This window comes from Vanacampus margaritifer, chromosome 6, assembly GCF_051991255.1.
Source record: "Vanacampus margaritifer isolate UIUO_Vmar chromosome 6, RoL_Vmar_1.0, whole genome shotgun sequence".
NCBI lineage: Eukaryota > Metazoa > Chordata > Actinopteri > Syngnathiformes > Syngnathidae > Vanacampus > Vanacampus margaritifer.
Genome location: NC_135437.1, coordinates 10605295 through 10620629, shown reverse-complemented (window position 1 = coordinate 10620629; position 15335 = coordinate 10605295). Strand labels below are relative to the sequence as shown.

The 15335-nt window shown below is 42.4% G+C and overlaps 1 protein-coding gene across 7 annotated transcripts in view; it reads right to left on the bottom strand.

Annotated features, from left to right (window-relative positions):
* The window catches only part of reln (reelin), a 143381-nt gene that overhangs the window by 15912 nt on the left and 112134 nt on the right, over positions 1-15335 (bottom strand). For all 7 annotated transcript variants that reach the window (XM_077568015.1, XM_077568017.1, XM_077568016.1 and 4 more), the window contains 30 exons: positions 15058-15250; positions 14276-14388; positions 12668-12805; positions 12402-12588; positions 11141-11346; positions 10896-11067; positions 10574-10780; positions 10243-10478; positions 9144-9301; positions 8853-9060; positions 8694-8770; positions 8455-8613; positions 8178-8372; positions 7492-7765; positions 7268-7408; positions 7008-7185; positions 6846-6930; positions 6534-6716; positions 5447-5615; positions 5197-5302; positions 4862-5088; positions 4555-4778; positions 4333-4483; positions 3969-4227; positions 3635-3884; positions 3375-3543; positions 1086-1226; positions 607-784; positions 340-533; positions 9-259 (listed from right to left, as the gene is read on the bottom strand). In XM_077568015.1, coding sequence (XP_077424141.1) covers positions 9-259; positions 340-533; positions 607-784; positions 1086-1226; positions 3375-3543; positions 3635-3884; positions 3969-4227; positions 4333-4483; positions 4555-4778; positions 4862-5088; positions 5197-5302; positions 5447-5615; positions 6534-6716; positions 6846-6930; positions 7008-7185; positions 7268-7408; positions 7492-7765; positions 8178-8372; positions 8455-8613; positions 8694-8770; positions 8853-9060; positions 9144-9301; positions 10243-10478; positions 10574-10780; positions 10896-11067; positions 11141-11346; positions 12402-12588; positions 12668-12805; positions 14276-14388; positions 15058-15250 — 5429 coding nt within the window. The remainder of the gene's footprint in view (positions 1-8; positions 260-339; positions 534-606; positions 785-1085; positions 1227-3374; positions 3544-3634; positions 3885-3968; positions 4228-4332; positions 4484-4554; positions 4779-4861; positions 5089-5196; positions 5303-5446; positions 5616-6533; positions 6717-6845; positions 6931-7007; positions 7186-7267; positions 7409-7491; positions 7766-8177; positions 8373-8454; positions 8614-8693; positions 8771-8852; positions 9061-9143; positions 9302-10242; positions 10479-10573; positions 10781-10895; positions 11068-11140; positions 11347-12401; positions 12589-12667; positions 12806-14275; positions 14389-15057; positions 15251-15335) is intronic.

Genomic DNA, 15335 nt, shown 5'->3' with positions numbered 1-15335 from the left:
CGCTCTACCTATTGGGGTTTCCTCGAGCTCGGTCAGGTCACTGTTTGGTCCTGAGGTTTCATCAGCAGGAGCTCTCTCATGGTTGGGCAGCGCCACGCCGCCGAATGTGTCGGAAATCTGCGCCCGTGTGTCTGACCCTGCGATGAGGACGTTATCCAGAGCCCAATCGCTCTGGTCTACTCCGTCGTGCTGAGGCTGCCACCAGCGCACACGCACGCCTTCTTGTCGGGCAGCAGGAGGCAGCAGAACATTCACAAACCTGAAGACATGATGGGCAAATACAGATTTGAGAGAAATTTGAGGTTTCACGAGAAATGACTTGATTCAAAAGGCACTCACCCAGGCTTTGTGTACAGATCATAGAAAATCTCTGTCAGCAGATGCCAGTGGATTCCTCCATTCAAGCTGTACTCCAGGAGCACCCCCTGGTTACGGTTGCTGGGTGGGATCATGCAGCCGTACATGAAGTAGAATTGGATGAATTCGGCGTTGGTCAGGTTGAGGTCCACCGTCACCAACTGACGGCTGCAACTCTGCATAGAGGCACAGAATAAACAATATTGGTGCTAAATGAAGAAAACTGTAAGAGAGACAGGAAATACTTACACCACTAAAATGCAACGCAGCTCCAGAGGCCACAGCTCCGCACACGCTGCTGAGTTTCCCACCAGTGAGTGTGTGCCAGTGACCCAGTGAAGGAGCCCGACTGAAGCTGTCCTTCAGCTGGGAGGGGAGCAGAGCTACCGGCTCATCACAGTACTCACCGCCCCACTCTGGATCACACCTGATGAGGATACAGCATGTGGTTCATTAGGATAATAAAGATATGGTAGTTTAAGATATGAAAAAAATTAACTACACACATTCTCCAATGACAATTTGACAGACTCATTAGGCTGAATTTATTGTACACTGCAGGTCCAAATGCCCATTTCCAATATAATGAATATATCCAATTAGATATCCAATTCCATGCTTTTACATTGCCATGATTTTTGATGGTGAAAAATCTCTGAATTGTGCCACATGAACCATGCAGTAATACAGTTTTAGAAACAAACAAACTGGCATAATATATTACTTACACACAGGTGCTCTGTTGGCACCGTCCGTGTCCAGAACACATATCTGGACAGCCATCACCAATATAGAGGTTATCCAGAGCCCAGGTCTGCTGCTTATCAAACGGAGCCTGCTGGAACCAGCGGAATCTTGTAGCTGGAGACCTACAAAGATAAGTCATCCATTAAAAGAACTACACAAAAGTAAAAAGTGATTCGTGAAAATAAAGAATTACTATTAATGTCCACTGAGGGTGTTTGGAGTACCAAAACACACAAACAAAAAAACAAAAAAGAGTACAAGGAAACCCTATTATAAACTATTCACAGTTTGTTATTGAGAATGAAATGAATCTGTTCATGCTAACCCCCACCCCCCAGCTCTTCATGTATTTAATGCTCTTTCTATAACCCCCTAAAATGACACAAGATTGGACCAAAGCCCTGGCAAATCGAAAAATAGTAATTGGTGCCAAGGAAGTATTGTTGAAGTGATACATCTCGACTGAGTGACTCAGATCTTTATATTTTAGTGGAAGTTCAGAGTGTGCCACATTGGCATTTCATTGTGCGATTGAAAATATTTTTAGAGGGGGTTTCAACATTGGTGATTTTTACAATTTGCAGAATGATTGTACTTCACACTCAAAATCATTTATTACAAGCAAGGGTGTCAAACTTGGCATATTGGTGAACGAGCATGCGTTTGCCTTGGCTGCTCGCCTGGTTGGGTGGGCCTGTTGGTGGCGTCCGGCAACCGATTTACCAATTCCAAATAATTGATACTAGCTGCAACTTATACATGGACATTACTCAAGATGAACTGAGTGAGGAGTGTGCAGACTTAAGTCTGGGATTGATAACGAAAAGCGGTTAAGAAAATGGATGGATGGATGGATGGAGCTTCATAATCATTGTATATGACTGATGCGTATAGTAAGAATCGATGGGGATGGCAATTCTTTCGGATGTCAATGTTGCAAATGATATGATGTGATCGATGTAACCTGTAATAATGTGTCCAAAAGGAAAAAAATAAAATAAAAATATTAATATCAAATTAACTTAAAGATCCTTTAACGCCACTAATATTTTTCTAATGAAAATTAATACGTGCTCCTTATTTAGGCTTATTTTCGGTCACAATGCAGCAGAGTAAGCGGACACATATACAAATGAATTACCATCCAGAACTGCACTGTACTGCGGCTGATTTAAAGAGAGGAGAGGCAACATTGGCGTTGGCATTTGAACTATAAATACTGCACGGGCTGCCATCTCTTCCAGCTTCGAGACCATAAGGCGCATGGCGTAGGAAGATTGGACTTCTGGATAAGGTGAGCGTAATTTACTAAAGTGTGTCATGAACTGGCAGCACGGTGGCTGACTGGTTAGCACGTCCGCCTCCCAGTGCAGAGAACGTGAGATCGAGTCCGGGCTTCGGCCCTCCTGGGTGGAGTTTGCATGTTCTCCCCGTGCTTGCGTGGGTTTTCACCGGGTACTCCGGTTTCCTCCCACATTCCAAAAAAACATGCATGGCAAGTTAATTGAACACTCCAAATTATCCCTAGGTGTGAATGTGAGTGTGTTTGTTTGTCTCTGTGTGCCCTGCGATTGGCTGGCAACCAGTTCAGGGTGTACCCCGCCTACTGCCCGAAGCCAGCTGGGATAGGCTCCAGCCCCCCCATGACCCTTGTGAGGAAAAGCGGTCAAGAAAATGGATGGATGGATGGATGGTGTCATGAACTACACCATAAAACACTAATGCCATCTAGTGACTGAAAAATTCTACTCACATTTAGCTCAAAATCAATCATCCTTCTATTTATGAACCACTTCTACTCAATTACATTTGATCTATATAGCACTTTTCAGCCATTAAAAATGCAACATGGTACTTTAAAGAGATCAAACCAGCCAATGGAAATAAGCAATCAAGTACTCAATGTTTTATACTTTTTAAGTGTATATCTTTTTAACTTTAAATAACTATGAAATGCTGTAAAATTACTGCATCAATAAACTATAAGGTACTCTATATTTGTCCATTTTTATGTTGGGTCCCCAATCACTGGTTCCGTAGCCCAATATCCGCGGGACATTTGGTACTGGGTCACACAGAAATACATAGAAAATAGTACAAAATATTTTATTTTATTATATTTTATTTTATATTTTACATTGAAAACAAATGTCAAATGTGCAATTAATTAACAATGAATCATCAGTTAACTATGGAACTAATGCGATTAATTCTGATTAAAAAAATTAATTGACTGACAGCCCTAGTTACAAGAAAGGAGCAGCACTGACCTTGCGTACGATGGGATATGTAGGGTCACCCGACCCCACTTGTTGTATGTATCAGAAATGAGCAGCCTCTGCAAAGTGTAGGAGGAGCAGTCGGGGCTTGTCGGTAAACAATCTCTAACAACAGGTTGCCACGTCAGACCTAAATCCAGAGAGTACTCCAGCTCCACAGCTATAAAGAGATCACAGAAAAGGCAACATGTATACTGTTGAGGCTCACTTTTTCATACCAAGTATTCATATCTTCATGTCTTGTTGCTTACAGTAGCAGGAGTTGGTTACAGAGCAGGATGCAGAAAAATCAAACTGGATGAAGGCATCTTGTCCCAAACTGATGTCTGTGGTGACTGCGTAGCGAGTGTTGGACTTCTCTATGAAAGCAAAAGCAGGTCCGTCCGAGCCACAAACTGGCATTCTGGTTCCTCCTGGGTGGAGGAGCCATGAGCGTCCATCAATAGAGGAGAAATCATCTTCCAGAGGTCCCCAGCCACTGGCACTACCACCAACCACCACCTGATGTTTGAAGAAAGTTCCAATGCATAAAATGTAAAGTCGTGTTTGGTTGATTGAGGCAAAGCTGTTGTTGCCTCACAGTACCTGGTCAATCACCCATGGACTGTAAAACTGTCCGTTTTCAGAAGGCTGCCACCAGCGCAGGCGAGTGGAAGAAGTGCGAGCGCGCAGCGGGATCTCGAGGGCCACCAGGCGAGCCTGGTTACTGCTGTTGCTGAAGAGAAATTCCTGGAGGAGACCCCACGTCAAACCTCCATTCAGAGAGTACTGCAGCAGAACTGGCTGAGAGCGCGGGTCCGGTGCTGCCTTACCGCAGCCGAGACGGAGGAAGAACTGAACAAACCTGGCGCCATTGACAATCGTGATTACAGTCTTTCCAACTTCAGCACATCAATTTGAAAAAAATCTGGAACAAATTGGGGATATGGTAAGACAATTCTAAACATACCTGGCATTAGACAAGTCCAATTCATTGGTGACTAACATGCGCAGCCCATCCTCACTGAAGAACAGATGGTTCCCACTGGACATGATACCACATTTTCTGGACGGTTTACCACCACTCAGCTGTCTAAAAAGGTCAACATCCACTGCTCCGCCTACATGTGAACATTGTTTTTTGTTACTTACAACACAGCTCCTGAGATACTGTTGCTATTCTGCAGCGTACCTTCAAAGTCTTCCTTGAGGAAGTCGGGGTTTGGAATATCAGGCACAGAGCAGTCACTTCCAGAGTAGCCAGGGTCACACATACAATGTGTGCCCCCGACACAGGCTCCATGGCCGCTGCACATGTCCTGACACTGAGGGCCAATATAGACATTGTCGAGAGCCCATGTTGGAGGAGCCGATCCAGTTGAAAAGAAGCCTTGATACCAACGGAATCTCACAGATCTGTAGGGACAAATAGATGGTCAAGAAATACAAACGAAGAAGAAGAAGAGACGCCTATCTGGTGAGGATGCACTGGTGCTCACCCGCAGAGACGCAGCTTTCCAAAATGTATGACCTCTCTCCTCCAGCCCTGTGTAGTGCCTGGGAAATAGACACTGGCTGGGTGGAGCTCGGTGGAGCATAGGGAAGACGGCTGTGGCCCGCCAGCACACAACGGCACCAGCAAGTGCCACGTGGCACCAAAATCCCGAGAGAACTCAAGTCGCACCGGATGGGCCGATGAGCTTTCAGCCGTGCAGCCGACATTTATCTGTGGCGAAAACAAGACGTCAGCCAGGATTGCCCGCACTGATTTATGCCTGCAGCCAGTGTGCTGATTGTTACTTTGGGAAAGAAGTCATCAAGACTGTCCGTGTACCTCAAACTGGATGATTGTGTTCTCATTTACGTCAATGTCCCTGGTGGTGATGGAATGCTCCCCCAGCTCGCTGGAGACAAACACCATAGCTGACTCATCCTCCTCTCTGCAACACAGACACACAAACAAGAAGATTAGTCAAGGTTAAAAACATCATATCACCCTTGGGTTCACTGATTACATCGGAAACGTGGATATGCAAAACGAGACTTAGTCTTTGTAAACATTCAAAGTGAAACACTTTTCTTACAAGCCGGTCTTCTGGTAGGGGCAGTAGAGGCCGGTGTTGCCCCCCGGGTGGAACAGCCAGTTGGATTCATTCGGGCCTTCTTCAAAGCTGTCTATGACCACTAGTGGGTTATGTAAGGAGCTGCCATCGATGATGAGATCATCTATCACCCACACCTCCTCTTTCTTACCTGATGGACAACAAAATAATTGTATTATTAAACAAATTAACCCTCATGTGATCCCCTGGCATTTTGTACATTTTTCTTTTTTAGCTAATTTTTTAGCTGTCTTATAGTTTAAATTTAAAGGGGACGTAATAGGGTCTTTTTACTTTTGCATAATTTTTACACCATGGCTGAAAATGTACACACATAAAACATTTTTTCTGCTATTTCTTCTCATAAATCACTAAAACTACTTACGATTTTATCAAGACTAATAAAAATATAAAATGTTTTTTTCTGTTTGTTTTTAGGATTTTAATCATTTGAATTGCAGTTTTCTTATTTGAATTTTTGAATGTTTTTTTTTTACAAAAAATTGAATTGTTTCCATGTAATACATAGTTGGGTGATATACTGTAAGGGGGATATGTCAAAGATTAACTACAAAATTGACTTGACAGGGTTCATATTTTTTAGAAGTTTTAAATCTTCCTTCTGGACATGTTCATGGGCAAAAATGCCTCCCTGACTTCTACTAAAACCACAGTTTTTTTCTCTCTCTGCCATTCGAGTCTAAAGCCAAGACTTCTGTAATGTCATCATTTATTCATTTAGAAGAAAAGTGGCGATATTTAACCATTTTTCCAACATAGACTACTCGTAAAATTATTGCCAGTTGCAAGTACATCCAAAGGGTAGTAAGTTTAAGGAGGGCACAAGAACTGAAACCTAATCAATGAGGAATGATGTAATGTTTGAAAATGTGGAATTCATTTCCATATGAAATTTTAATTGCTGCCACATCTGGATCCCAGCTGGATGAAACCGGCTTATAGAATTTGACACAAGCAGAAAATGTTCTAAATTGACAGGATTTGATGACCATGATGATGATCATTCTGTTTCCAAAGGAGATTTGGGAATGCCAATGTGTTTCCTCACCACTGTTGTAAGGCTGCCATAGTCTGAAGCGGGTGGCGTTGGTCTGAGCGCTGGCGGGCAGCGGCAGGTGAAGGAACAGAGTGTCCGTGGAAGATGGGAAGTAAAACTCGTCCAACAGTAGCCAGCTGATTCCGCCATTCACTGAGTACTGCAGCAGTACTGAGTGGGAGCGCTCAGGTACACCTAGACCATAAAATAAATACCATAAAAATGACATTGACATTATTAACTAGACATCTCTGCATCTTCTGAAGAAATTGCGTGCCAATGCGGAAAGCTGGATGCTAATATTTGAATTTCAATTGAATATACCTTTTGTGATGAACTTGAAGGAGAATTGAATGTAGAGAGTGTTTGTACAATCCAGATCCCTTGACACTATCATACGTAGACCGTCCTGCAGAGAGAACACATTTTCAGATGACAAAATCCTTCCAAGTGTAAAATTGAAAAATTGACTCTGACGACAGGTACCCCTTTAAAAATGAGGGCAGTTCCAGATTTAAGAGGCTCCCCACTCAGAGTTCCCCTCTCAGCTCCATAAACTTCCGGCCAGGTCTCCTGCTGTAGGTGATCATTGAAGTCTTCTCTCAAAACAGACGGAAGGGAGGCCGAGGGCACACAGTGTGCACCCTCATAACCTTTGTCACACCTAAGACAGGGTGAGAATTTGTCAACATGAACTTACCGACATAAAGCAAGCGTATCCAATTCAAAATTCATGTTTGACTTACACACAACGTCCATTGTCACACAGACCATGACCAGAGCACATCCAAGGGCAACCTGGGGCAAGCAACACGTTATCCAAAGCCCAACCTTCAGCCCCCGGAGTAAAATGGGTTTGGATCCACCGGAATCGAGTTCTCGGAGAACTGAGGTATCAAGAGCACAAATTCAGCATTGACAAATGTTTACGTAAATATAGTCGTAATTAGGGCTTGTGTATAGTGCATACTTAGCAGCACTTGGCAGGTACACAGTAATCCTCCTCCAGTGTTTGTACTGCGTTGACGTATAGATGGAACTTTGAGTGTAAGCAGCGCAACCGATAGCTGGGGGAACACACTCCGGAGTAATGAGGGACCAGTGACGTCCACAGTCTGTGGAGAATTCCAGGCGCACTCCGTGGGAAAAGGACGTGGACTTGCTGCAGCCCATACTCAGCTCGAACTGCAGGAAGGAAGAACCGGACACCTCGAAGTCCCAACTCTCCGCGTACCTTGGCTTTTCTGCAACAAAATTCCCATATGAAAAAATTGATCCATTTCAAAGCGCATTTTAAGAACTTTCATAAAAGGTGACATTCAGTGCGTCCTGGTTTTGTACAGGTGTAACTCATGCTGTGTACTTCTAAAGAATAAGCCCACTTGAATGCATTATTTACAGAAAGTAAATGTGCTCACAGCTGGGTGCGCTCATAAAAAACAGGCAGGATGCTCAATCAAGTTTGCCCTTATTTATAATGCGCCATTCATGGCGCCACAGTAAAATGGGTGATTCAGTTTCAGCCTGTTGTGAGTTATGTTGCTCTGAGGCCATTTCACTGCTGTTCTCTCCCAATGCCGCATAAATAGAAAATGTAATTGGAATGTCCTCTTAATGGACGCATGTAAGTTGGGTGTGTTTGTTTGTGTGACTCACTATTGATGGCTTCAGAGTTGAAGGTCAGTGCCATGTCCAGGGACAAACAGTCCACAGTCACCTCCCCGCCCTGAATGCGGTACCAGTTGTGCCTCAGAGGTGTGGTGCCGTCAAACTTGTCATGGAAACCAGTTCTGGAGCTGTCGTTCATACCAATTAGGACATCATCCAGAGCCCACTGGGCTGAGAGTTTCCCTGAAAACATGACCAAAAAGAACAACACAATAAATCAACGAAAACAAGAGTCATTTTAGTTTACTGTACCAATTGCACTAACCTTGCTGGGGCTGCCACCACCGAAACACTGTGTAAGGGGATTTGGCATGTGGGGGCAATTCAATGGTCACCACTTGAGGCTCCAAGAAGGAGCTAAAGTCAAGCTCTCGCAGGAACTGCCACTGGACACCATTGTTGGTGGAAAACTGTACAAGGACCCCTGAAGACCAAAACAACAACAACGTCACAATAGAACAATCCTAATGACCAACAAGTAAAGATACAATCGTAGCTGTGTACCTTCATTGCGTGATCGGGGCCTGGTGCAAGTGGGTCCCAAACTTTTACTGCCTATTCGAATGTAGAATTGCGCCAATCTGTACATTCACGAGAGAAGATTTGAAATCACTCTCGCGCATGACTCAAAAACCTGAAGGAACGAGAATGGATTCCACCCACCGAGTGTTGGTGGTGTCGAGGGGCACGGTGCGAGCCTCCCTCCTCCCAGGGCTGCTGAAGTAAAGCGCCTTGCCCTCACTGATGATGCCACAACCACCTCCTATTTGCCCTCCACTTAGACTTTGCCAAAGCGGACTTAGCTTGCCCTCAAAGCCCTCAGTCAGCTCAGTGGGACCGGCTACAGATGGGACACAGCTATCTTGTTCCACTATGGGAAAAAATGAACTAAATGATGTTTATCACCCAAAGACACAAACACTTCAACTTAGGTATCTCTACAAATGACTTTACCTGTGTATCCCATGTCACAGAAACAGACTCCAGAAATGCAATCACCATGCCCGCCACAATGATTCGGGCAAGGCTCAGAGATGTACACTCCATCCAGTGCAAAAGCTGGGGCATCTCTGTAAATGCTGCTCTCCTGGAACCAGCGGAACCGAGTTTTACTGGAGAAATGGAAGAAACAGTCAATTAGAAAAATACAAATAGTTAAGGGAGATATGCATAAAGTCTGTCAAAAATATATGAACTGCAAAATGGTATTGGGACCCGAGGTGGTTGTACCAAAAACGCCTTTCTCAAACGGTTCCACAGTCATAAATGATCTCAAGATGAAGATTTGTGGCAACTTAGGGGTCTAGCGCTACGATTTCTTGATTAATTACTTTATTAAGAAGAACATCAAGAATTTGGGGAATAAAGTGTATATGTTAAAAGTTACCTATACACCATGGATTAAGGTTAGTCAAATTTTTGCATTCAAGGGCCACATTTGATTTTTAAAATGAACAAATGGGCCACGTAATTCTTAGATGAGCTAAAAAAAACAAAAAAAACCACATTTTATTTGTATTTATTTATTTTTAAAAGTTGGTGAATATGTGAATGTGCCGATTTTAAGTGTGCCGCACCTTGTCCCGCCGCACGCATCCGTCCCCGCCTGTGCGAACTATACATTAACTATAAAGTGCAATCGCACCGCCAGAAAAAGCTCAACCATTGTTTGGTGTTTAATGTACCGTTAGCCAACATGTCTGCGGTGTGGGCACATTTAAATTTATATTGTGCTTGGTTAAATGCCAATGCTAAATAAATAAATATATTTTTAATAATATTATAGTTAATGCAATGATAGTAAAAATGTGCATCATTTTTTTCTGCGTTTTGGTTTTCGCCCAACCATTTTTCATTCTCGGTTTTCGGTTTCGGCCAACCATTTTCATTTCGGTGCATCCCTACTAATTAACCAATTAGTATTTATTAAACAACTGTTATTGTTAAAAAGTTATGGGGTAGAAAAAACACGCACAAAAATATTACAGGACTCTTGATGATGCAATAACTCCTTGGGCCACAATTTGTCCACCTCTGCTGTTACCATAGCTACCTGGCTGCAACATTGCGTGGGATGACCACAGTGACCCTGGTCCACTCTTCATAGTCCCCAGTGTTGTACACGGTGGGTTCTCGAAGCTCCCGGCCACTGCCTTCACAGTTCCCTGCTCCCGGGGATCCGGGGTAACAGCCCTCCTTTACCAAGGCCCAAGTGCGACCTGCATCATGGGAGTACTGCAACAGGACTGGGGCAGACGCACTGAACTCTGACTCACAACCGATGTTCAACTAGTAGAAAAACAATGCAAAATTAACGGTTAATACATATTTAACAACACTGCACAAACAAATCAGTCTATGTAAGGTGGTGTTGTTGTTTTCACCTTAAACTGGAGGGTATAGCCAGGGCGGAGTGCAAGGTCCCTTGTGACCGCCACCCTGTTTCCATCAGAGCGGCCAAACACCATGGAAGATGCAGTCGGGGCACAGAAGCTGTTGTTGCTGTCCCTCTCCATGCCTTCGTTACCCAGCATCAGCCACACACTCATCTGGTTCAGCGGGTAGTCGAAAGCCGGCTTCTCATAGAAGTTCTAACAAAATGGGTTTAGTCGTATTCACAGCACTTCAATTTTTCCACATTTTATGTTACAGCCTTTTTCTAAAATGGAAAAAAAAGACTCCTTTTAACGCAAAACGCATTAATACCTGTGGCAAAGTAGGGCTGGCCATGGGTATGATGTGCTTCTCCCTCTCAGACAAAATGATGACATCATCTATTGCCCACTGGTCATAGCCCTCTCCAGAGTGAAGAGGCTGCCACCAGCGAAATCTCGTGCAGGGGGTCTTCGAGGCCAAAGGAAGCTCGTAGTGGACAAAACTGTTCAGGAACAGATTGAAATGATGAACTTGAAAGGAGCAGTTGTGTTAAACGTAAACGCTGTTCATCCCACCGAGGCTTGGTGAAGTCTGTAAAGTACATCTCGGCGATAAGACCCCAGCTGATGCCTCCGTCATTGCTGTACTGCAGCAGTACTCCCTCCTCCCTGCTGTCAGCCTGGTTGCAATCTGCCCAGTCTCCACCCACACGCAGGTAGAACTGCACAAACTCAGCCCATTCCGTGTCCAGGTCCCAACTCACCAGCTGCCGCAGGCCAGCCTGATGCCACACACACAAACTTAGCATGAACAACTATTCTTTTTAGCCATGGAATGTTGGGAGTTCTGGTTAAGGTTGCTGTAGTTTTAAAACTGATTTTTCTTTTTTCTTTTTAAACGAGCACCCATCGAATAGTGGCACTTTAGTTCAGGATCTTTGGCTATAGGTACCAAGTCACTGGCTGAGAACTCAGTGTGGGGGTTGTAGCACCCTATAATAAGTACGCCTGAAAATGTAATAAAATGAACACTTAATGCGATTAAAAAAATAAAACCTAATAATGTAATAAAAAATATATGATTGATATTATATTATATATATATGTACAGTATATATATATTTAAAAAAAATATATATATATATTTTTTTTTTTTTACAGATAATGTAATGTATCGTTATTTTTTTGTTTTGAGAATGTAAGACTGTTACATGCATTAACAGAGCAAAACATTGTTTTTACTTTTAATACTGTCTGATTTAAATGCAGGTTATTTGACTGGGCTGATTTATTAACTCAACAGAAAGTTAATCAAAGCATGCACTGCCCAGTTGAGCGTACTCTGATTAACTCTCTGAAGAGTCGGTTTAACACTTAATAAATTAACTCATTAAGTCAAATAACTCCAGCACTGGCCACAATTTAAATCAGACAGAGTTGAAAATATACTTTGGGGTTTGAAATCAACTCTGAGTTTGATTACATTTGGGTTTTATTACATTTTTGATCATGTTAAGTGCAAATTGTATTACATTTTTCGGCGTTATTACATTTTCAGGATATTATTACATTATTGCATGCTCCAGGGGTGGCTGTTGTGTTATTCGGGACCACTGTTACCGGACAGTGGGGCAGATATACTGTAGATAATGGCTCAGAAAAGGCAGCAAACAAAAGATGTACTTTAATGTTGAAGTTTACATTTGATTTTGTAGGCAGGCACTCCAGAGAGTAAACTATTTGTACATTAGCTACAGTATACAAAAGTAAAAAAAAAAAATTAGGACCAAATAAATGATTTCGAAGTGATTAAAAATAAGATTAGGCTATTCTCTACCTTGCTGAAGTATAGGGACGAACCGGATGAAACCACCCCGCAGCCGACATCAGGGTTGACCACCTCCCCGCCGATCACTTCCTGCCAAGCGGCCAGCAGCGCATCCTGAGACTCGAAGTCTGACAGGACACTGGACAAGAGCGGGGATGAGGGCAAGCAGTCCGTTCCGGAGAAGCTGTCGTCACACCTGCCACAGAAGAGCTTTAAATGTATCAAAAATACACACAAGTCCAATTCATGTACATTTTGTGACCTTGAAGGCTGACCTGCAGTGTCCGTGGTCACACCAGCCGTGACCGTGGCACCTGTTAGGACATTGCTGGCCGATATAAATGTCATCTAGGGCCCACTCGTCCTGCTCTCCGTAGTAGTTCTGGATCCATCGGAAGCGTGTGGCACTGGACCTGAACACCGATGGTCCAAAAGTAAAACACATTGATACTTTGCTTTAGAAGTTGTCAAAGTGTATTTTTATGTAATTGATATTTAAAGCAAAACTTGATCACCTGTGAGCTACGGTGATAGTAAGTGATAAATAGTGTAATTGTGCTTGCTTGTGCAGCTGTACAGCCGTGACAAACGACCCTAAAATCACCTCGGACCCACTTCTACTTCACTTTTATGACCAAATTACAGCCTTGACCCTGTGACCTATCAGCACACTTCACGAGATTAGAGGATGCTTGTCTAGAAGTAAGAAGTAATTGGTATAAAGGTCAGAGTGATCTGTGAGCTGTTTATGTGTGTCGATGTATGTGCAACCATCAGGCAATCATCATATGTTGGGAGGGATGACAGGTTCATAATGTTCGGCAATGTCAACCGTGTGAGTAATGGAATGCTTTGTGGGCTAGAAGTTATATGCAGGGTCAAAGGTGGCTCTCGTGTCATGTTGATAACCTTTCAAAAATATATGTTGGTCCTTTTTTTTTCTCCATTAACTCGCCCTGATGGGACAAACAAGTTCAAATAATTGTGAACTTGTGAATAAAATATGACATAGGAGGTGATATAATTTAGTGTGACATCATACAAAGGAGATGTGAGCAAAGAAAACACAAAGGCTAAAAATGGAGTTGTACTAAAAAGAAGTTGCACACAAATGACCCATTTTGGCCAGGCAATGGCTGCCCAATATAACCTTAAAATTGTCAGGATTTAAATTGCAGAATTTCTACTTTAGTATTCCGTGCAGATAGATGCTTTTAAGTTCTGTTGCTTTTACATATTTTAACTCACTCCTTGCCATTGACGGCTATGAACGTCAAAAATTGATTTGAACTATTTCGATTAGTTTAACATTTTTTTCCACTTTTGTTAACAAGCATATGAAAACCTGGATTTTTTTAAATTGTACATTTAGAACAGATATAACATTTGTGATTAATCATGAGTTAACTATTGAAGTCATGCAATTAGTTACATCAAAAATAAATAAATATCGCCCGACGAGCCTAATTTTTTATTAATCTTTTCTTTTTTTCAAAAAAAGAGAAAAGATTAAAAGATTATTCAAATTTAGGAGCGTCAGGCAATTAAAATGTTTTATTGTAACTAATTGCATGACTTCACTAGTTAACTCACGATTAATCACAAATTTTATATCTGTTCTAAATGTACAATAAATAAAAAAATTCTAGGTTTTCATACTCTTGTTTAACAAAAGTGGGGGAAAAAATGTTAAACTAATAGAAATAGTTAAAATGAATTTTTGACGTCTTTAGCTGTCAATGGTGGTGAATGAGTTAACTTTTTGATTTCAGTCAGCATTTTTCTTGTAATCATGCATATTGCCTCAAAGTGATTTGTTGTTTTAATGATATTTAAGTGATAAAAGTATCCTAGTGTGTGAAAGTCGCACAAAGGTGAGTTACCATGTCTTTTGAGGCAAAGACAGAGTGATGCGTCTCCATTTTGTGAACTCTGACGGGTGGTACACGCTTGGGGCCGTAAACTCAGAGCAGCTTGGCATGCCAGGCAGACAAGCCTAAGTGATGAAGAAAAAGAGGTGAAAAGAGAAAAGACACGACTATTCTTAAGAGAAAACACCGTCAGTATCTATTATTCAGCGCATTTTGGTTCATTTTAACAGTAGCGTCTCTAATCGCACCAATCAAGCAACAATTAACACCTGAACACACGGCTCCTGTACATCAAATATTTGTCCTTATGCAATCAAAGAAAAAAAAATGCTTAGCACATAGATTTTGAGCTCTTTAAGACTTTTAAAATATTTATATATCAAATGCGATCATATAGAAAAAGCTCTGCTCATATGGTGAGAAGATAAGCTACTTAAAGATTAAAGTCTTACGTATTTGCTTGAAAGGAGCGTGATTAAAAGTCATTGCGATCATTCTGATTATACAAAGTGCTGCATCTCATTTTATCATCATTAAGGGGCTTTATTAGAGAAAGTTAGTTATCATGAATACATTATATATTTCCTTGCTCCTCCAAGATACTTTTAAAGGCTTTTACTAAGTCCATCCATCCATTTTCTATCCTGCTTATCCCATTCAGGGTCACGGGAGCTAGAGTCAGGTGAATGAAGGGCTACACCTTCAGGTACTGTTTCGATATGTAATAATTCTCAAAACCGATACATTTCTGTAATACCATGACATTAAGGGTGGGCACGACTCCTGTTTCTTACCTCTTTGACCAGGTGCCAAGTGAGGCCGTGATTGGTGGAGAACTCCAGGCGGACCTGCGTGTCGATGTGAGGGGACGACTCTCGACCGCAGCCCATAACCAGCGAGAACTGCAGACTGTAGGAGGCGCCAATCTGCATTGACTGAGTCTCCACATAGCGAATGCTGAAACCAGGGCTCGGCTCACCAGAGAAACTGAAGGGCAAACATGAAGGAAAACAGATCAATCAATCATCATCAGCCTTTTCAATGGCTGACCGGTTACAAGGTGACTTCTTGT